This window comes from Plecotus auritus (assembly GCF_963455305.1).
Source record: "Plecotus auritus genome assembly, chromosome: X".
Taxonomy (NCBI): domain Eukaryota; kingdom Metazoa; phylum Chordata; class Mammalia; order Chiroptera; family Vespertilionidae; genus Plecotus; species Plecotus auritus.
The window spans coordinates 131,906,625-131,929,116 of record NC_137784.1 but is presented as its reverse complement, the minus strand read 5'-3'; the positions used below and the strand labels follow the sequence as shown (position 1 = coordinate 131,929,116).

General features: G+C 53.8%; 1 protein-coding gene across 3 annotated transcripts; it reads right to left on the bottom strand.

Moving 5' to 3' along the window:
* Positions 1–9,632: 9,632 nt before the first annotated feature.
* Positions 9,633–19,420, bottom strand: DUSP9 (dual specificity phosphatase 9). 3 transcript variants are annotated; one of them, XM_080653276.1, is made up of 4 exons: positions 19,296–19,420; positions 13,088–13,513; positions 11,363–11,812; positions 9,633–11,066 (listed from the first exon to the last, which is right to left on the bottom strand). In XM_080653276.1, exons 2-4 carry the CDS (start codon positions 13,476–13,478, stop codon positions 10,741–10,743), a joined length of 1,167 nt encoding a protein of 388 aa, XP_080509402.1. In that variant the 5' UTR covers positions 13,479–13,513; positions 19,296–19,420; the 3' UTR covers positions 9,633–10,740. The 3 variants fall into 3 exon arrangements, with proteins under 3 accessions (XP_080509402.1, XP_080509403.1, XP_080509404.1); XM_080653277.1 differs by having other exon boundaries at positions 19,306–19,413; XM_080653278.1 differs by lacking the exon at positions 19,296–19,420 and adding an exon at positions 14,146–14,255.
* Between the last annotated feature and the right edge of the window lie 3,072 nt (positions 19,421–22,492).

The following is a 22,492-nucleotide window of genomic DNA, read 5'->3' as shown; positions in this document are numbered from 1 at the left end:
TTTGTGTCTTTCTAGGAATTTGTCCATTTCATCTGAACTGTCTAATTTGTTGGCATAAAATTGTTCAAAACTTTGCCTTATGACCCTTTAAATTTCTATAGGTCAGTAGTAATGTGCCCCTTTTCATTCTTAATCTTGATAATCTTTTTTCTTGATCATGCTGGGTAAATTGAAGAACCAACTTTTGTTTGAATTGATGGCCTCTATTGTTTTCCTGCTTTTTATTTTATTAATTTCTGTACTAATCTGACCTCTGATGGCTTTGGATTTCATTTTCTTTTCTTTTTTCAGTTTATTAAGGTGGATCACTAGGCTATTGATTTGAGATCTTTCTTTTTTTTGCTAGTATAGACATTTAAAGCTATAAATTTCCTTCTAAGGTACTGCTTTAACCATTGCTTCTCGGCCTTTTGGCTAAGATCAAGTGTAAGTACTGCTTTAACTACATCCCACAATTTCAATATGTTGTGTTTTCATTTCATTCTGTTCAAAGTATCTTCTAATTTCCCTTGTAAATTTTTTCTTTGACCTGTGGATTATTTAGGAGTTTGATGTTCAATTTCCCAGATTTCTTTTTCTTTTAAAAAAATCAAATTTAATCCTTTTAGATGTATTGAGACTTGTTTTATGACCTAGATTAGTTCTATCCTGGAGAATGTGCCATGTGTATTTGAAAAGAGTATTTTGCATCTGTTGAGTGAAGTGTTTTATAGATTCCAGTCACACCAAATTTGTTGTTAGTGTTGCTCAAGTTTTCTATATCCTTGCTGCTTTTCTTTCTAGTTTTAGTAATTATTGAAAGTGGGGAATTGAAATTTCCAACTCTCATAGCTGAATGGTCTCTTTCTCTTTTACATTCTGCTTGTTTTTGTTTTATATATTTTTGGGCTGTGCTGTTAGATATGTATATGTTTATAATTGTAATATCTTTCTAATGAGTTGACCCTTTCATCATGATGAAATGTTTCTTTTTTCTCTAATAATAGCCTTTGTCTTAGAGTCTGTGTTATCTGATATTAATATAGTCACTCCAGCTCTCTTATGGTTACTGTTTGAATGATCTATCTTTTTCTGTCCTTTTACTTTCTATTTGTGTCTTTGAATCTGAGATTAGTCTCTTGTAAGCCAATATATAGTTAGTTGAATCTTTCTTTTTTAAAAAAATATTTTTTATTGATTTTTAGAGAGATAGAAAGGGAGAGAGAGAGAAAGAGAGAGAGATACAGACACACAGAGAGAAACATCAATGTGAGACACATCAATTGGTTGTCTCCTGTACATGCCCTTGACCGGGAATTAAACCCACACCCTTTGGGCCTCAGGCCGACGCTCTAACCACCAAGCTAAACCGGCCAGGGCCTCTGTTGACTTTTTAACTATATATATTTAATTGTAGTTGATTATAGTATGCATCTTAATCACAACCTACTTCATATTAATATTGATTTAGTTTTGATAAAAGGTAGAGACTGCTCCAAGAAAGCTTTATTCCTTCTCCCTTCTTTAGTGCCTTAATTAATGTCATGTATATTACATCTATATCGGTTACAAACCCCAAAATACAGTGTTATACCTAATGCTTTATACAACCTTGTGTCTTTTAAAGAAGTTAAGGGAAGAAATGAAGAAAATACATTAGGAGAGGTTTTTATTTTAACCCACATATTAACTATTTTTGATGCTCTTCATTTCTTCTTATGAATTCAAGTTACTAACTGTTGTCAGTCTGAAGTACTTTTTGTAAAGTATACTAGTGCCCTAGCTGGTTGCTCAGTGGTTAGAGCGTTGGCCTGTGTACTGAAGGGTCATGAGTTCCATGCTGGTCAAGGGCACATACCTCAGTTGACCTTGGTTGCTGCAGGCACGTACCTTGATTGCTGCAAGCACGTACCTCTCCCTTCCACTCTCTAAAAATCAGTGGGAAAAATATCCTTGGGTGAGGATTAACAACAACAACAAATATATATATACCAGCAATGAATTCTCTCAGTCATTGTTTATCCGGAAATGTCTTTTTTTTTAACCTTCAATTTTTAAAGGATAGTTTTAGATATAGAATTTATGTCTACAACTAGCTCTTTGGTGTTTGCCTTACTTGGGGTTCATTGAGGCTCAATCCTTTTCCTCTCTGTTCTTTAGATTGGACAATCTATTTTCAAGGGATTTCTTCAAATCTTTCTTCTACCCCCTCTTCTCTATTCTCCACTTCAAAGCCGCCCATTACACATTTTTTCGTTTGCCTGTTGTTGTACCACAGGTCTCTGAAGCTCTCGAAACATGGAAACTATGACAGCAATGAACTTCCTGGATCTGATTAATGTTTCTCATAAAATTCTGGATGTTTCTGCCTCCGAGAAGTCACTTCCACCGACAGTGCTCCTGGGTGTGGGTATTGCCCAACACTTCAAATTGAGTTAGCCCCCTAGGCAAAGAAGCTACTGGTCTCCATAGGCTGCCTTGCCCGGGCAGGACCTCCATGCCAACCAAGCTGAAAGGGATGCGAGTAGCCCTAGGCCAGAATGACACACATTCCCAAAGTTCAGATTCTTGGTTTATGAAATACTTTTGGTTGCTTTCCAGATCATAAAGGTTGTTTTTGTCAATACTCACTTGGCCATAGCTGAGCATCCTGGCCTTCTATCTGCTTTTCTGGTCCTATCTTGTAGATGTATCTCTTATGACCAGATTGTAGCTGGATTTTCAACAATCCTGTCTAACTGGAGAATTTAGTCTATTTTGCTCAGTGATATTTAGAATAATTTTTAAAATCTTATTTTATACTTTCTACTTATCCAATGTTTCTGTTTCTTCATTTTCCTCTTTAGACTACTTTTCGATTGAGATTTTTTTCTCATTATTTGATATTTTTTCTCTAGTAGTTTGGAAGTAGTACACTCAATATTCTTTTAGGAGTTATTCTAGAGAGTTCCACATGCATATTTATCTCAACAGAGTTTAAAGTTACTCAATATTGATATGGACACGAGGGGATAAACAGGGCCCAGGATTATCTTCCCATCATACACAGCTGGAAAGCTTTCCAAAATATGTGAATCACTGTTCTCTTTTTCTTTTTTGAAAATTTATCTTTATTGTTGAAAGTCTTACAGATGCCCCTCCTTTTCCCCCCATTGACCCCCTCCTCCCCATTCCTGTCCCCTGCCCCAGGCCTTCCTTCACCCCACTATTGTCTGTGTCCATGGGTTATGCATATAAGTTCTTTGGTTGATCTCTTCCCTCCCTCACCCTCTCCTCTGATATTCATCAGTCTGTTCCATGCATCCATGTCTCTGGATCTATTTTGTTTGTAAGTTTATTTTGTTCATTAGATTCCACATATAAGTGAGATCCTGTGATACTTGTCTTTCTTTCTCTGACTGGCTTATTTCACTTAGCTGAATACTCTCCAGGTCCCTCCATGCGGTGAATCAACTGTTTTTATTTTATTTTATTTTATTTTATTTTATTTTATTTTATTTTATTTTTTTTTTTTAATCCTTACCCGATGATATTTTTCCCATTGACTTTTAGAGTGGAAGACAGAGGGAAAGACAGAGGAAAATATTGATCTGAGAGAAACACATCAATTGGTTGCCTCTTGCACGTGTCCCGACTGAGGTTTTGACCAGAATTGAACCCGATGCTCTATCCACTGAGAAAAACTGGCTAGGGCATGAATCAACAGTCAGCAAAGACCCTGTAAAGTCTGAAAGAAAGGAAACAAATAGGTGAACGCCATCACCCAGACTTCAGGACTGAGGTAGAAGAAACATAAAAATATAACCTGGCCGGTGTGGCTCAGTGGTTGAGCATTGACCAATGAACCAGGAGGTCACGGTTTGATTCCTCGTCAGGTCACATGCCCAGGTTGTGGGCTCGATCCCCAGTGGGGGTCGTGCAGGAGGCAGCTGATCAGTGATTCTCTATCATTGATATTTCTATTTATCTCTTTCCTTTCCTCTAAAATCAATAAAAATATATATTAAAAAAGTATATATAACACATAATGCTAAAAATCAGCCAATCAAAACAGACCCAGGGGAGTTCCTGTTTCTGGTCTGCTAACAACAAGTGAAGAGCTGAACACATTGAAAAATCAACAGCTCTTTTTAGATCCATCAGAGGTCACAGGACAGACTGCTGCCTCCAAACTAGAGAGACAGGCAAATGCAGAGAATCACAATTTACCAGTGCAAAAACCCACAACTGGAAACAGTGCTGGGGCAGGCAAACCTGAACTGGAACGGGTGAATTGCTGGGGCTCATTGTGGACACGTCTGAGAGTTAAAAATGCCAGGGGGATGCATGGTCTTAGGGAGGCTTTCACGCTTTTGTGACTTTTACCTCCAGGAGCCCTACCAGGTTCTCACAGTGAAGATTGGAGAAAAATTTCCTCAGGGTTCTGGCCGGGGGGTGGGGAGGGAGGTGGAAGAGTAGATATTTTGAAATACACCAGAGCACTCTTCTTCTTTTTAAATATTCACCCGAGGATATTTTCCCATTGATTTCTATCTAGAGAGAGGGGGAGGGAAGTGGGGGAGAGAAACATGGACAGGAGAGAGACACATTAGTTGGTTGCCTTCGGCAAGCGCCCCTCCTGGGCCTGGGGAACCTGCAACCGAGGTACAAGGTACGTGACCTTGACCAGGAATGGAACCCTCCACCTGACCTTTTGCTGATGCTCTAACCACTGAGAAAAACCGGCCAGGGTTTCTTTTTTTATGTTTATTGTTAAAAAATATTTTTATTGATTTCAGAGAAGAAGGGAGAGAGAGAGAGAGAGAGAGAGAAACATCAATGATGAGAATCATCCATCAGCTGACTCCTTCACGCCCCACACTGAGGATTGAGCCCGCAACCCGGGCATGCGCCCTGACGGGGAATCAAACTGCGACCTCCTCGTTTGTAGGTTGACGCTCAACCACTGAGCCACCCTGGCTGGGTGGGCTTCTTCTTTTTTTTTTTTTAAAGTATATTTTTTATTGATTTTACAGCGAGAGGAAGGGAGAGGGAGAGAGAGAAACAGTGATGTGAGAGAGCAACATCCATTGGTTGCCTTCTGTACAAATCCCTACCAGGGACCGAACCCACAACCCAGGTATGCACCCTGACCAGGAATCAAACTGGCAAGCTTTCGATGCACCAGACCATACTCAACCAACTGAGCCACACCAGCCGGGCCACTCTTGTTCTTAACAAGGCCCACCCTCAAGAAGACAATCGATTACATCAGAGCCTGACCTATGGAGGTTTTATCAGAGTCTGACAGATCTGGGAGAAGGGACATACCCTTTTTCTTTTTAAATTTCTTTATTAATTAAGGTGTTACATATGTATCCTTATTCCCCCACTACCCTTCCCATCCTCCCCACTCACCCCCTGCTGTCTGTGTCCATTGGTTAGGCTTCTATGCATGCATACAAGTCCTTTGGTTGATCTCTCCCCCTTACCCCCACCCTCCCCTACCTTCCCTCTGAGGTTTGATGGTCTGATCGATGTTTCTCTGTCTCTGGATCTACCAGCCCCCTCTGGCCATCCTGTCCCACCTTAGGAAGGGGAACTGAGAAGCACTGTGAAGTTCACGGCGCAGAGGCACATGTTGACTAGAGACAGAGACTTAATCATAGGACTGCGGAATGCTCCCTCTCCCCTCATACCACCTTACCAACGGCCTAGCGACCGCACGTCCTTTTAAGCAATTCATCACATCTGGCTTTCAACAAAAAAGTACAAAGCATACCGAAAGCAAAAAAAACAAACAACAAACAACAGCGACAACAGCAACAACAAAAAAACAGTTTGAAGAGACAGAGCAAGCATCAGAAGCAGAATCAGATATGGCAGGGTTACTGGAATTTATCAGATCAGCAATTTAAACACTCAGATTATGCTAAGGGCTCCTCATGGAAAAAGTAGATAACATGTAAGAACATGGCCACAGTTGGCCACCAGGGAGGATGCGAAAGAAGGTTTCTAACTGGGAAGCCAGATGCGCTAGAAAGCTTTGGGGATTTTATTTCTAAAAGGATGAAGCGGGGGGCGGGGGGGGTGTGGTGGTGGTGGTGGTGGTGGAGGAGGAGAGGGGTTACTAGAGGATACCTAGCGTGCTCTTCCACGGTATCTTTCATCGACTTCGGGAGATTCTCAGCCATTATCTTTCTTACTATTGCATAGTTCCTGTTCTCTAACTTTTTTTTCTAAGTCCAGGAATTCAAAGAAATATTTGTGTGACTGACTTCAATCTCTCTCTCTGGTGTGCATTCTGGGTTATTTCTTTAAATCCATCTTCTGGTTCACTGATCTCTCTGTCCAGCTGTGTAACCCATACCTTGAATTTCTCATTTTTATGATTATATTTTTAATTTCTAGAAGTTTTATTTGGTCATTTTTCAAGAGTACCCGGTCATGTTAGAGTCTCTTGTTCTTTGGTTATCCTTTTGATACTTGATTTTTGTTTCTTCAAATATGTTGATCATATTTATTTTATACTTGTGTCATATAATTTCAAAATCTGCTATTTTTGCAGGATGGATATTTAAGTTTATAAGCTTCTCTCACGCACGGTGGCTTGTTTCTTTGTACATTTTGTGTATTTTTTTTTCCATTATATATTTCAGAATTTTCCATTATATATTATATTATAGCATTTCTTTGAGGCCTGTATTTAAAGGACAGAGGATTTGTGCTTGCTTATGCCAGGCACTCTTGGGCAATACTCCCTCTGGACCACTTCATTTAGAACTTTTAAAAAATATATTTTTACACTTTTCTATTTTTATGGGACTGTCACAGTCTAAGTAAAATCTGTGTGCAAGCTAATCAGATGCAGCTTCAAGACAAATCTAGAAGCTGTCCCCCCAACCAGATTGCTCTCCCTCAGTCCCTGCAAGAGAGAAATTCTCGCGCATCCACTACTCTCTGCCTAGACCACTTGAAACTAAAATTGCAGCTTGTGGCTATAAATTCTCAGGTCAACATTTTCCTTTTTTTTTTTCCACTTCCACCCAGATCCAAGGTCAAGATATGCAAGCATCCTCGCCTCTTTTGGTGGGGTATTTTTTCTAGGTCACCAATTGTATTAGTTTTCTGTTGCTGCTGTATCAAATGATTGCAAACTTAGTGGCTTAAGACAGCACAAATTTATTATCGTACCGTTATGGAAATCCAAAATAGATTTCACTGAGTTAAAATCGAGGCGTCGGCAGGGCTGTACGGTTTTTAAAATCCTCACCCGAGGATATGGTTTTATTGATTTTTTTTTTTTGAGAGAGAGATAGAGAGAGAGAGGGAGAGAGAGAGAGAGAGAACACTTGCCTCCCTTACACGCTTTACCTGGGGATTGAACCTGCAACCTTTTTAAAAAAAAATATATATTTTTATTGATTTCAGAGAGGAAGGGAGAAGAAGAGATAGAAACATCAATGATGAGAGGGAATCATTGATTGGCTGCCTCCTGCATGTTGGCTCGAGCCTGCAACTCTGGCATGTGCCCTTGACTGGATTCGAACCTGGGACGCGACCCTTCAGTCCTCAGGTCGATGCTCTATCTACTGAGCCAAACCGGCTAGGGCCTGCAACCTTTTTTTGGTGTACGGGATGATGCTCCACCAACTGAGCCACCCAGGCCAGGGCAGAGGTACTTTTATTGAGGAAGCTCGAGGGATGAAACCATTTTTGTTTTTTGCCCTTTTCAGCTTCTAGAGGCCGCCCACATTCCTTGGCTTGTGGCACCTTCACCCATCTTTAAAGCCAGCAGTGTAGTGTCTTCTCTCTGTCTGGCGCTGCCCATGTTTCCATCATCACACCTCCTTCTCTCACTTTCCTGCCTCCCCCTTTCCTTTATGAAGATACATGTGATGGCATTTAGGGCCCACTCGGATAGTCCAGGACAGTCTCCCCATCTCAAGATCCTTGACTTGCCCTGGCTGGTTTGGCTCAGTGGATAGAGCATCTGCCTATGGACTGAAGGGTCCCAGGTTCGATTCCGGTCAAGGGCGCATGCCTGGGTTGCGGGCTTGATCCCCAGTAGGGGCTGTGCAGGAGGCAGCCAATTAATGATTCTCTCTCATCATTGATGTTTCTCTCTGTCTTTCCCGCCCCCTTCCTCTCTGAAAAAAAAAAAAAAAAAAAAAAAGATCCTTGACTTAATCACATCCATGGAGTCGCTTTTGCCATATAAGGGACTGTATTCATAGGATCCTGGAACTAGGATGTGGCCGTCTGTAGGGGCCAGTATTTTCACCTACGGAGAACATTCCCCTGCAAGAGTACAGGTTTTATGTGGGGGGCCCAGGTGTCTCTTGGTTCCCATGGGTGGTGTCTGGAAAGCCCCTGGAAGGAGGTGTCCAAGGAAGAGGCAGTGGCCCTGGGCTCCTGGCTCCTGGGTGTAGATTTCCCACAGACAGGAGCGAGCCCCAGAGCTGGCTCACTCCACTTGACACAAATATCCTCATAGTTGCCGACCTCGGAGGCTTTCTCTTATTTTCCTACCCGCTCAGCCATCCATGCCATGTTTTCAGATTTCATCCTACGTGTTAGGGGTTCTGGACCCAGAAGATTTCCCTGGACATGCTGACCACATTGCTCACTAAGTCGCCGCTGTGTTCTCATACAGCACTTGCCCCCACCCACCTTCCAGCTCCCTTCTGCTTCCCACCATCTCTCTGTGGCTGGGGATTCTGACTTGAGAAGGACCCCTCAGCCACGGTGTGCAGGAGTTCAGAGCTGAGGCTGGGAGGCCAGGGAGGAGCAAGCCCCACCCATCACTTCGGGTGGCTCAGTGGCCTCCGCAGGCTCTCCTGGCCTCCAGCCTGGGCTTTTTTGTTGTTGTCCATCCTCCCCCAAGGATATCTCCCCACTGATTTTTAGAGAGGGGAAGGAGGGGGAGAGACGGAGAGAGAGAGAGAGAGACATCGATGTGCGAGAGACACAGATTGGTTGCCTCCTGCATGTGCCCCAACCGGGGCCGGGGACAGAGTCTGCAACCCAGGTATGTGCTCTTGACCAGAATGGAACCCAGGACCCTTCAGCCCGAGGGCTGACTTTCTAGCTACTGAGCCAAACCGGCTAGGGCTGGGCCTTTTAGATCCAAATTCCACACTTTGTCAGCCAGAGGGACAGATGATGGGATATGCAAGTCTGCTCTTGTCCCTCCCTCCCCTGCTCAGGCCCTTCTGTGGCTCCCATCCCCTCCTGCCGAGGCTCTGACTCTGCACCGAGTCTTGGGGCGTAGCTGCCCATTCCGTGGTCACTTCTGGCCCGTGCTCCCCTGATCTCTGTCACTCTGGACACCTGGTGCCATTTACTGCTTTATGGGGTCTGTTGTTTAGTGTCCTCCCTCCCCCTCCCGGAAGTTGCCTCCAAGTGGCAGGCCTCTTTGGTTCACTGCTTCGTCCTGGTCATTAGCCGTGCGTGGCAGATAGGGGTTCAACGGGTTGTGAGTAAATGGGGGACCTGGCCAGAGGTGGGGCTGACAGGCAGTGCAGGCACCAGATGGGAATTGATGACATGGGGGCGGGTGGCGCTTGAGTCCCTGAGCGGCGCAGTATGTTCTCCCCCTTCCCTAGGCCTCCCCCCAACCCCACCCTTCCCCAAACCCTCCAAGGTACCCAGGAAGCAGTCTCCCTCAGTTCAGAATCTTACAGAAACTGTTTATTCAGGAACAATTCAAGAAAGCAACTGTGGGGTGGGTTCCCAAGGGTTAGGGTGTGTGTAAGTGCCGCCGCCCGCTGCCCACTGCCCACGAGGGGTGTGTCTGCAATGAATGGCCGTGTGTGTGTGTGTGTGTGTGTGTGTGTGTCCCGCAGCATCAAAATCCAGGCCTTCTTCTTCCCCTCCCCTTCCTCCAGCTCTTGCTCTGAGACCCCATCTTCTCCGGTGGCAGTCTGACCACCCTCAGTCACAAAGAGCCCCAGTGATCCCGTCAAGACATCTGGGAAAGAGGAAAAAAAGCATCTTTTCAAATGTCAAGTGGATAAACAGTCAGGGCGCCAGATGTGCGGCTGGGAACCCTCCCAATGGCTCTCAGGCCCGCGATCTCCCCAGTGGTGCTGCCCAGCAAGGAGCCACCCAGAGGGGGGCTGTCCCCGTGGCCGCCGGGTGGCCGCGGCACCTCTGAGGCCACATCCCCTGGGAAGCCCTGGGCAGAGAAGCCGGGAGGTGACTGCACTGGTGGTGGTGGCGAGCCCCTTCCCATAAGCAGCCCTTTGGGGACAGGGATGGAACTGCGAGCAGGTCCCTGCGGCAAATGAGGTGGCTGGAGCAGGCACATGCCCTTCCTGAGGGGGAAACCACAGGGGGGCTCAGGGCCCAGCTGAGCTGGCAGAGCACAGGGCCCGGGCCTGGGGACAGGCCGCCACCGGGAATGGTCCCTTGGAATGGGAACCTCCCCCCCACAAAGAAAAAAGTAACAGTCGCAGAAGAGGCAGTTTCTGGGGCGAGGTCCCGCCCCAAAGCGGCGAGGGTCAGGCCGGTGGTCCCAGCCAGCCCAGAGGCACATTTAATAGGATTCCCGAGGATGTTTCAAGTGGGCAGGGCGGGTCTCTCCGGGTGGCCACCCTGGGGAGGCTCCCAGCGCCTGCCTCTTCCCACAGCCCCCGCATGAGGTATTGTGCTCTCCCCCCCCAAGCCCCCTCCCCCCTCCCCCCGCTGACAGCTAAGCCCCCTCCCTCCCTCCCTCTTCTCCCCCGCAGCGCATGAGTGGTAGGGAGCACCCATTGGGGGACAGGACTGGATGGGGCCCTATGTGGGGTCGAGCTCAAAGACCCCGTCGCTGGTGGGGGTGGTGAAGAAGGAGGGCGGGTCCGAGGTGGCGGACTCCTGCCCCCCGCTGCCCCGCCCGCGGGCGCGCCGCTCCTCCAGCCGCAGGCTGCGCTCGAAGTCTAGCAGCTGCCCCATGAAGTTGAAGTTGGGCGAGATGTTGGACTTCTTGCGCTTGACCAGGTCGTAGGCATCGTTGAGGGAGAGGTGGAGCTTCTGCATGAGGTAGGCCACGGTGACAGTGACGGAGCGGCTGACGCCCGCCAGGCAGTGGACAAGCACCCCGCAGTTCTGGCCCAAGGCTTCATCTAGGCAGGGCAGAGTTGGGGGGCAGAGTGAGGGGCAGGCCAGTGGTCTTCCAGAGGGGCCCTCGCAGCCCCCGCCCCGTCCCACCCTCCAAGTCAGGTGGCCCTGGCCAGGCTGGTCTGGAAGCCCTGCCCGGCCCGAGGGTTCCTGGCCCCACAAGTGCCATCCTGGCTTTGGGCTCTGGGGATGGCCGCTGAGCCCGGGAGGAGCCCTCATGAGGGAGAGGGGCAAGTGATGGGAGAGGCCAGGAGCCAGGCCTGGCGGAGGAGGGAGAAAGGGGAGGGCAGGGAGGACTCACCAATGAACGCGATGGCCTCAGGAAAGAACTGGGACAAGTTCTGGCTCCAGTGGTCCGAGATGGGAATCTGCTTGTAGTGAAAATCGCCATTCTTCTCAAAGAGATTAGGGAGGTTGGGGGTGACATTGAGGATGTAGCGGATGCCTAGCTTGGCCAGGCTCTCCACGTTGGCCGAATCGCGGGCACAACCCAGGTAGAGGTTGGGCAGGATCTGGACCGGGAAGGATGGTATCAGCCCCGATGGGGGGGGCGTGGCACCCTCAGAATCCAGGCCGCAGCTCATGGAGTCTCGGTCAGGTTCAGATTCCGCGTCGGAGCAGTCAGAGCCCAGGCACAGGTTGCCCAGCCCCACCACTGGGCTGGGCACCATGGCCATGCTGGCTCCGCCACGGCTGCTCAGGCTGCTTTCGCACAGCTGAGGGCACTCAGCCTGGAATCTGCTGAAGCCACCTGGGAGGGAGAGAGGAGGTTTCTGCTGGCCTGGTCCCCGACCAGGGAACCAGCCCCAGATAGCCTGACCCGAGGGGACTTGCACCTCTTCCCAAAGGGCACTCAGAAGCCGGCAGCCTGTTCTAGAACGGTGTCGCCGTGTGGTGCGCTATGGGCAGTCCAGCCACCCTCACCTCGTGCTGTTGGTTACTTGTTGGATAGCAAATGCTCACTGTGGCTGCTGGGCCCAGGCACAGCCATCCAAAAAGGACCTCACACCTCGAGGGCCAGGCCGAGGCCGGTGCAAGGGCTCAGTAGAGTCTAGATGCGCTGCTAACCTCGGGGGTGGGGTTGGGTGGGGGGGTGGAGGGGGACTACAGCCATCAGTTACAGGTTCCTACGTGAGTTCTCTGCCTGGGTGTCTCCCTATCTGGCTCGACAAGAAGTGCCCTGATGGCAGGGGCCAGGTCACAGCCATCTCTGTGCTCTCTTCAGGGGTGAAATGAGACCCCAAGAAGAGGAGAGCCTGGGAGAGAGCGGGACATTCCACTTGGATGGTCCCGAAGTCCCAAGAAGCGAGCATTTCCTTGGTCTACAGAGAGCTTCTATTTCCCCAGGCTGGGGCGGGGGCCTGGAGACGCAGCAATCTGTGGATTTCTATATCCCTGTGCCTTCCGAATGGAGCAAGGGAACACAGCCCAGTGACCCTCTTCCATGGGGAGGTGGGGACAACTGGTTCTGTAGGTTCATAGAAGCCCTGTCCCTACCCTGGATCTCTGGAGTGTGAGTGTGTGTGTGTGTGTGTGGCTCGGCAAGGAGCCAGAGGGCTTGTATCAACCTGTCTCCCTTCCATCCAGCCCTGCCATGACTGGGGGGAGGGGATGGGGGGGGGAGAGGTCTCTGCTTTCTCAGGCCTCCTTCTGCCTTCCTTGCTTCTCTCTCTCCCTCTCTCCCCTTCCTGCCTTTGCAGAGCAGGGTTACCAGTGGCTGAGCAGCTGCAGTAGGCGGCATTACTAGCCCAGGAAGGCTGGGAGCCAGGCCAGGTCGGCCACTTTCTACCCATTTTCCAGACTCAGAAACTGAGGCTCCCAAGGGGGAAGGACTTGCCCATGGTCACACTCAGGGGAGGGTATCTCACCTCCACTTTAGACCAAAAAAAGCGGAGATCGCTCAAGGTCAAATGAATTGTGATTCCCCTCTGAAGGTGGGGTCCTGCCTCCCAGGGTCGGGATTCCCCCCCCCCTCCCCGGCCCCCGCCCCAGGCTGGTGACCACCGCTCCCCCCGCTCACACCTACCCTGTAGATAGTATGCCAGGTAGCCTTCCTCCCGCAGCTTCTGGAGCAGGGTGCCCAGCACCGACTCGGGTTCCCACTCCTCAACCTCAGCCTCGGCCTCCGCCTGGGCCTCGGCATCCCCGCGCCGGTGCCGGCCCCCGCCCTGGTCGTACAGGAGCACTGGAGCGGGCGGAGGCGGCTGCAGCGGCGGCCCCGGCAGGAGTGCGCGCACGGACAGGCTCCCCCGCCGAAGGCGGCGCAGCAGCAGCGCGGGCAGGGCCACGCTCAGCGCCCCGCCGATGCGCGCCGACTCGTACATCTCGCGGCTGCGGCAGTCCAGGAGCAGCAGCTGCGGCTGCGGGGGCGATAGCTCCCGGCGCAGCCACAGGCACGAGCGGCCCAGACCCTCCATGGGTTCGCGGCTGCTGGCACGTCGGGCCGCTGGCGCTGCGGAGAGAGGGGAGACACGTGTGGTGAGCTGGCGTCCTCCGCGCCCGGCTGCCATAGGGCGTGAGCCCAGGGGTCAGGATGTGAAGTCAACCCCATGTCCCGAAGGCAGGCGCCCAGGACACCCGCAGGGACACCCCTCCACCGCTCGATTCTCTCTTCTCGCGCCCTTCCCACAGTGAGGACGCGCAGAAGGCACTGTGCGCCCCAAAAGAACACCCGAGGCAGCCACCGGGGTGCCCGGTCGCCGCTCACCGCCCCGAGAAAGGAAGTGTGAGAGGTCCCCCAGAAGCTAAAGCTGGGCATCCCACGGCCCCTTTGAGAGCCGTGGGTTCCTTCCCAGCCTCTCCTGGGGTGTCCCAAAGCCACGCACGGCCGCCTTCCTTCACACCTTCCTTGTTTCTGAGTTTCTCGCTCGGCCTGCCCGAAATCACCCCCCAAGTTCGCGCTTCAGACTTTGGGGGCGCGTGCGTGTGAGAGGGGCTCAAGACCAAGGTCTCCCCCACGGCCAGGTGGGCCCAGGGAATAGAGGTGGGTGGAGGCGATGGCCCTTTCGGAGCTGATCCAGCTCTGGTACCCCCCCACCCCGCCCCGCCAACCCGCCAGTCCGGGGAAAAGAAAAGGAGAGAGACCTGAGTCTTGATCCCCCCGCGGGTGGCCCTGTGCCGATGCCTCGGCTAGGGCCACCGCGGGACTCGGAGCGCGATCCTCAGACAGGGTGTCCCCGGGCTTGGCCTCTGGGAAGAAGGTAGTGCGGCCGAGCAGGCGCGCACGTGGAAGCAAAGTCCTGAGCTGCAGGCGCGCTGGCTGCTTAGCAGAGGACCTGGCTTCCACCTTGGAAGCGGCTGCCTTTGGACAAGGAGTTACCGTTTAGAGGGGCGGGGCTATGGGGGCGGGCTCAGGGGTCGAGCTAGCCAACGGGTGCCAGCGAAAGCAGTCGGGTGGGCCCCCCGCAAGTCGCGCGCTGAGCTGGGACTTCCACCCAAGCGGGACTGGGCCAGGGCAGAGGCCAAGGGCAGGTCAGGGGCCCAGCAGGGGGCCAGCCACAGCTCCCCTGGCCGGCGCCAGTCAGGCCCCCCGGAGGCAGGGGGAGGGGTGGGGACAAGAGCCCAGTGCCCCTGCCCCAGAGGTTGCCTACTCACTTGGCGACCCTGGACCATCATGTCCCCTGACTGGACTTCAGTGGCCCCATCTATATAGTGGGCTCACCATAGCCACCCCTTGGGCTATCGTGGGATGTCACTGAAATCATGGGAGGAGGAAACAGGACCAGAAACCCATTGCTGCTTCCTGGTTCAGAACCCTGCCCAAGGCTAGCTGGAGGGCTAGGCAGGCAGAGGGCAGCCTCTGGACACCCTCATTCCTTTGCACAGGCCTAGCCAAAGGCACCTAGGAGCTCCGAGCTCCCAGCTCCAAACTGCAGCTCTCTGCTCTTATCATGTTACCGATCCTGGGAGTCACCCCAGCCTTTCCCTCTGCCTCCTGCCTAGTCAAGAGTGAGTAATTTCTACTTAAGCCTCACATCTGTACTCTCCTCTCTGCCTGGCTCTGGCCAAGGGTTTGCGCTCACCAGCTATTGACCGGGTCACTGTCACAGCTTGCAAAGCTCTCTCCCTGCCTCCAGGTCTTTTACCTCAACCACCCTCTACCTGCCCTGCACCAGGACATTTGTTCAGCAAAGGCCACTGGCCTCCATTCCTTCCATGCACACAGGATGATGACCAGGCCGGCACACAGGGTCTCTGCTTGCACAGAGCTCCCAGGCTAGGGCAGTGGTCGGCAAACTGCGGCTCACGAGCCACATGCGGCTCTTTGGCCCCTTGAGTGTGGCTCTTCCACAAAATACCACGGCCTGGGCGAGTCTATTTTGGAGAAGTGGTGTTAGAAGAAGTTTAAGTTTAAAAAATTTGGCTCTCCAAAGAAATTTCAATCGTTGTACTGTTGATATTTGGCTCTGTTAACTAATGAGTTTGCCGACCACTGGGCTAGGGGAACAGGTCCGTAGGTAATAGGGGACCAAACAAGATAATACCACGTGTGCTAAGTACTGAGACAATGAAATGAGGTGGGGAAAAGACTGGTTCTATGTCCCTTCTCTGCTTAAAACCCGTCTAAAGCAAATGGCCGAGTTGAGCGGAAATGTACAGCAAAGATAAAGCTCATACAAATTGATCAAAAGGTTAAGACTCTGAGAGATAAATGGGCAACGAGCCACCAGAAAAGACCGCATGAAGGAGGGAACCCAAGTGGGTACAAGAGGCTTGGGGGAAGGTTCAACCTCAGGCACGGAAGGAAAGCAAATGAAAAAACCAAGGTAACAACAGAAAACAAGGTAACACTTCCCACTTATTATGTTAGTAAAATGTTCTCAAAATGAGAACACCCAGTGCTGGCAAGGGTGCTGTGAAACCGGCCTGCTGCTCTGTTGCTGCTTCTGGAGGATTCTCTGTTGGCCCTTTTGGAAATTAATTTGGTAATATGCATCCAGAGCTAGAAAGAAATTCATTCTCTCTGGCCACTTTTGGGAATCGACCCTAAGGAACTAAGTAAAAGAAGGCAGAGCTTGCCTGACTGCCGTGGCTCAGTGGTTGAGCATCGACCTATGAACTAGGAGGTCATAGTTCGATTCCCGGTCAGGGCACATGCCCTGGTTGCAGGCTTGATCCCCAGTGTGGGGCATGTGAGAGGCAACTGATCCATGATTCTCTCATCATTGATGTTTCTATCTCTCTCTCCCTCTCCCTTTCTCTCTGAAATCAATTAAAAAAATATTTTAAAAAGGCAGAGCTCTGTGCATAGGACGGGCGCCACAGGCCATGTGGAGTGGAGGGCTCAAGCCACTGGAAGGCCAACATTTTGGTCAAGTTTAAGGCAGTTACTGGACTCCTCTCAGACCAAAGTAAGATGAGAAAACTCAAGAAGTAATGCTTGGGAGAGCCGGGCTGCCTCAAGTCACCCCTCTCCCGCTTCCTCCTTCCCTGGCCCAGTGGGTCGCCAGCCTGGGTCTAATCTCTGGCCATAGCCTCCCATGTCCAAGGCTCTGGATTGAGTCCCACCACCAGCATCCAGGGGCCTCAGGCAGCTGGGTTGTGTCCCCCTTCCCCCAGCCCAGGCCTCCCTCCTCTGCATCCTGTCCACATTCTGCTCTTTCTTCACCCCCCTACCCCCAGGTGCCTTACTCCAGGCAGACTTTGTCCATCCACTGGGCCAGCTTGTGGTCTCCCTCCTCTGTGCCCCGGACCTCAGTTCTCTGAGGCTGCAATGCTCAAGTTTGGGAAGCTGGGGTGGCAGTGGGGGTCAGAGCAGGGCCCAGTCCCTCCGTGCACATCCTCTTAGGCAGGAAACCTGTCTTCTAGGGTCTCCTATCCCTCCATCCTCGCTCCCAGAGGCAGAGGTAGGCTGCCACCTGGTCAAGGGCCCCAAGCCTGGGGGATCCCTCCAGGCCCGATGCCCCTGTGGGTGGAACCCCGGGGTGGCCAGGGGCTGAAGGCACCAAGAGGTTCTGCCATGTGTCAGCCTGGGGTGCCTGGCTTGGCTGTGTTGTAGGCAGTGGGGGGGGGGCATCTGACAGGGAGGAAGAGAGACACGTGCCCCCACCCACACTGCTGTTAGGGAGGTAGGAGCTCCTGAGATGCCCAGGCATGCTTGTGCAGAGGGCCTTCTGGAGGAGGTGGCAGGATCCTGGCTGGGAAGATGATGAGGAGGGAGGCAGCTTCTGCGATGGTGAAGGGAGAGGAAGCTGGGCTCAAAGCACCCCCCCCCAGGGTGGGTTGTGACGGGGCATTTGTCTCCCAACGCCTGAGTGTGGCTCCCCTGCACCTCGCTTCTAATCCTGCTGGCAAGCCCTCCAACCGGGAAAGCGAGTGCTCTGTGCCCGGTGCCAGCAGCGCCCGCTGCGCCAGCAGCAGGACCGACTGGAACCTGTTGCCACCTCCGCACTGCAGGGCTGAGCTCCGCCAAGCCCCCTTCCCCCGACCCTCTCCGGGAGGCCCCCCCACTCGGCCCCCTGCTGCAGCGCCTGCTCCCGCGCCCACTCAGGGTGCCCACCCTGCCCCAGCCTGCTCCCTCCGTGGGCTGGGCAGGGGGGAGGTGGGCTGCGTGCCTGGGCCTCTCAGGCCCCCTCCGCGAGCTCTCTGCAGGGTGGGCGCTTTGCCCGCGGCCCCAGCCCTTGGGCGCCCCTGGCCTCCACCCCGCCCCGCCGGGCCACTGCCCCTTGGAGGCCTCGGGGACGTTGCAGCCAGTAGGCCCCTCGCGCGCCTCGTGTGCCCTCTGGTCCCCAGAGCCTCCGGAATGCTACGGCCCGCCTCCCCTTTCATCCCCCCATTCCGAAATGCCCGGTTCCCGCCGGGCCCAGTGGCAGGATTTCGGCTGTGGCGGCCCGGTCACATGGCCGGGGAACACAACTCCCAGCGCCAGCGTTCCTGCCAAATCCAGTGTCTTTTCCACCAAATACACTTTCCGCTGGGGATGGCTTTCTGCTTTTCCTGGTCGGTCACCTCGTGGGACTGGGAGTTCCTCCAAGGCAGGAATGGGGTGTGCCCGGCCCCAAGCTTGCCCCTGCCCCCCAGTGCGGGGGCCTGGCACCAGCCTAGCGCTCAGGGAAGAAATGCTCATTAATAAAGGCAGCGTGAATGAATGAAACCAATTGTTGCACGAGGCGGGTGCTGCTCCTGCTTTTTCTCTCAGCGGGTTGCACACTGCTCCCCCCCCCAACCACAAGCACACGTGCACACATATGACTCCCCCCAACACACACGCAAACACGTACACGCACTGTGTGAATTCTGTCTTCGCGGAACCGACCTACTACGTGCACTGCGTCCATATCAATGCCTGCCTCTCGTTTCCTCCTCCCCGACCCCCACCGGCGCCCGCATATCTAAGCACGGTACCTTGCGCCCCAAGTGCCTTCTTTATCTCTTAGGGAAGAGGCCAAACCAGTCGCTGGGGAGACTCAAAGTCTGTTTAGGGAGGCACCTGGGGGCCCTCAGGATGGCAAGCCGCCTCCAAAGGCGAGTCAGAGGCGCTTGGCAGGGATGTCACCAAATGCTGCAGCCTCTAGAGCCCGCGTGCCAGGTGTTGGGGGTGGTGGTGGGAGGGACTCGGGATGTGCTGGGGGCTGTTGAGGGCTATTTGTGACGGGGGCGGGGCGGGGTGCTGGAGAGCAGGAATCCAGCAGGTGTGCATACGTGTTGGGGTCTGAGTGTGCGCTGGGGAGTGGGCCTGCCTGAGGGAAGTGGGGAGTGTCAGCCCCTGGGGTGTGGGTTAGTGTTGGGGCTTCGCTTACGGTAGGTGGATTGCAGTGTCTCTGGGCTGGGAATGTGGGTGGGGTGTCTGTAATGAGCATATGGGGAGTCGGAGATGGTGGGGGCACGGCGAGGGGAGCTGTGTTAGTGCAGAGAGCAGGGATGTGTTGGGAATATGTATGTGCCTGGGTGTGTATTGAGGCGTGGCAGGGTCTGGGATGGGTGCTGGCCTGAGTTGGGGACAGTGCTGGGTGGTAGGTTAGGGGCTGCTGTTTGCACTGCAGGGACCTGGGTCCGCGTGCGCATAAGTGGCAGGGGGTGTGCGTGGCTGAGGACACAGGAGGCGCACAGGCGGGATGTGGGGGGTGTGCGGTGGCAGGACCAGGCGGGTCTCGCAGGGGCGCACGCGTCGGCCCCGTGGGGTGTGCGTTGGCAAGACTTTGGGGGTGCAGGGTGGAGGAGCGCACGTCGGAGGGCGGCCCGGCCGGGTGGGGGTGGGGTGGGGTGGGTGGCCCGGCGCCGCGTGCTCCGCTCACCTCTGCTCACCTCCGTTCTGCTGGGCTTCCAGCGCCGGCTCCGCGCGTGGCGGCCGGGAAGTTTCCGAAGCCCGGGCGGCGGGAAGCGCCACCGCCACTGCCGCCGAGCGCCACCAGAGCCTCGGGCGGCGGCCTCGCCTGGAGCCGAGGGGCCGCCGCCGCCGCTGCTGCGGAGGGAAACTCCAAATCCCGCCTCCGCCGCCGCCTCCTCCCCTCCCGTCGCCGTCTTCTCCGCCCCCTGCCCAGGAGGGGCACTGTCGCCGGCGGCGCGCAGGGAGGGAGCGGGGAGGGGCCGCGGCCTGCCCGGCGTCTCCCTCCACCTTCCCCACCCCCTTCCGCCTGCCTCCCACCTGCAAGCCTTTGCCTGCTCCTCCTGCCGAGGCCTCTGTCTGGGTACCCACTGCAGCCCCTGGCCACCAGGAGCGTGGGGCGCAGGAGTGGGATAGGGAGCCCTGACCTATGCTGGGCCTGGGCTGGGGGAGGTTTGCACCAAAGAGTCTCTGCTGGCACCCCTGCTTCCCGCTGGAGAAGCGAAGGGGCACATGAGGACAGAGCCTGGCCTCCAGGGCCACCTCCTGCTGCCACAGGGAAAAGGGCTTAAGGTCCAGCTGAAGGCACTGTTAGTGCCCCCACCCCCTATGCCCTCCTGCACTATCCTCTCTCACATACCAGATTCTGGCAAATCATAGCATCTGAGCCCTGGTGCTTGGAAAGGGTGGAGCCAGGACGTAGGGGGAGGGGTGGGAATGGGTCAGTGTGCACTAAAGGCCACGGCCTCCCCATCAAGGAACTCATTTTGTCCTTCGGTCAGTCTGGGAGTCAGAGACTGTGCCCCTGTCATAGCGATGGAAACTGAGGCAGTGGTTTCCTGGTTGTGACGCAATAACATCCCCCGAGTGGGCTCAGACCGCTGAGTTCCAGAGCCACAGCTGAGTGCGGACAAGAAGGCCCTCTGGTTCCTGGACTGTTCACTCCTGTGGGGAGGGGGAGGTCAGGGGAGCACATAGGGGTTCCTAAGCCAGTAGCCAGTGAGCTGGGTGAGCTGGGGCTCAGCCTTGGCATGAGCCATGAGGGATGCTGAGAACCAGCATGAGGCCTTGGGCCACCGAGGGCTGGCTTCCGGCTGGGGGTTCCCTTCTCAGCCCAAGGAGATCAGTATGAGGCGAGGCCTGGCTGAGATGACGTCTAGAAAGAGATGGGCAGAGCTGGGATGCCAGCCACTCCACGGATGAGGGGCAGCCAAGGGAGGCCTGGCTGCCTGGCTGCCTGGCTTGTGTCTGCGGCAGCGCTGATTCCCCTGAGTCATTACCCCTGGAAAAGAGAGGCGACAGCTTTGTCTCTGGTGCCTCAGTTTCCTCACCTGTACATTTGGGGAGAAGGGACCTCTTGATCTCCTAGGGCCCTCCTAGTTTCATGGCAGTTTTAATCCATGATGCGTGAGTCAGGGCAGGGTCCTGCTTAGTAGGTGTATGTGCCAGATAGAGGCCCAGACAGCCCCCTCCCCGCATCCCCCCCCGCCCCCCGCGCCGGGGCCAGGCTGTCTTTTCTCTTCTCCTTCAGCATCAGGGCTCTGGGGTCCAGTGTGGAGCCAAACCGCAATCGCCAAAACACCATCACACCCGTGAGCAAACGAAGCTGTGTGCAGGTCCCTGTGCTGTGACAGCCCTGCCATTGTCCTGCAGTCCAGGGGACTTTGCTAAGAAATCCTACACTGAAAGCCGTGCCATACAGCAATAGGGCCATTTTGTCGGCCCAAACATGAAAATGCACGGAGACCAGAAAAGATGGAGTTGGCTTGCACCCCTTTGGTGGTCCTCCCAGATGGTGGCTGTGCCCATGGCCCCGGGCACTTGGTTGCCCCCCTGGCAAAAGCTTGGTGAGCTGACTCACAGAGGAGTTTCTGGAAAGATTGGATAACCGACTCCCCCCACCTACCCCCGCCCCCACCACCTTGTGCTTTTAGTGACTCAGGCCTGACTGGCTGGAGGAGGAACATTTGGATTGAATGATGCTGCCCCCCACCCCTGCAAAACTCCCACCCCAGCCCTCCCACAGCGCCTCTGCTCTCCAGGCAACCAGACCCGCCGGTGCTGGAGGAAAAGAAAGCGAACACAATGGCCAGGCCAGGCCAGGAGCTCCGCAGGCACAGGCCTGCTCCACCTCAGGAAATGGGACCTCCCTCCTCATCCCCAGAGACTAGTCTTGGCTAACAAGGCCTGGCCTGTGCCCTGTTGAATAAAATGGAGAATTTTCTTGAAGTGGACTTGAGTGCGAGGCCAACCGTGGCAGAATTGAGGTTGTTTTAAAGGCGCAGCTGGGCCAGCCCGGCGTGGCTCAGCCATTGAGCATCGACCTATGAACCAGGAGGTCACGGTTCGATTCCTGGTCAGGGCACGTGCCTGGGTTGCGGGCTCGATCCCTGCACAGCCAATCAACGATTCTCTCTCATCATTGATGCTTCCATTTCTCTCTCCCTCTTCATTCCGCTCTGAAATCAATAAAAACGTACTTAAAAAAAATAAAGGCGCAGCTGGGACTCCATCTTGGAAGCAGTCAAGTCCATGTGCTCAGGTGCCATCTGCTCCCCACAGAAACCTCTTACAGGGTGACTGGGCAGCTCCAGCCCTCACCCCCTCCTCTGAAGCCCTGCCCCCTTTCCTAAGAGCACCCTAAGGCTCTCAGCGGGGCACCAGGAACTGCCAGTCCTTCGCAAGGTGGAGGGGCAGAGAGCTGGGCCTTGCTTGGGAGGGAGAAGTCGTCAGCCTGGCCCCGCCAACTGCTTTGATGCCCTGCACTGTGCTGGGCCTTGGCTGAAGGCACAGTCCCTGTTCAGGCGCACCTTTTCCAGGCCCAGATTCTGGGCCATGTGACATTCGAGCGAAGCTTTGAGGAGAGGCCCACCACCCCGTCTGGCCCCTGCATGGAGACCCCGCTCGCATCTGTGGGGCCCTGGCACTTGGATGCACCCACATCTGAGGCTTTAATTCTGGGTAACCATTTGGTCCTACCGAGAGCAATAGCTGCAGCTGAAGTCATTTGCTCACATGACAACTGCCCCCCAGGCTGCCATCCTCCACCACTGCCCCTCCCCCCTTGGAGGCTCCTTCGGCAGCATTTTCTAGACGTGAGACCAGTTGCCATGCCTTCAGAAGCACATTCTAGACCCTGTTCCCGAGCACCCCACCTGCCCGCGGCAG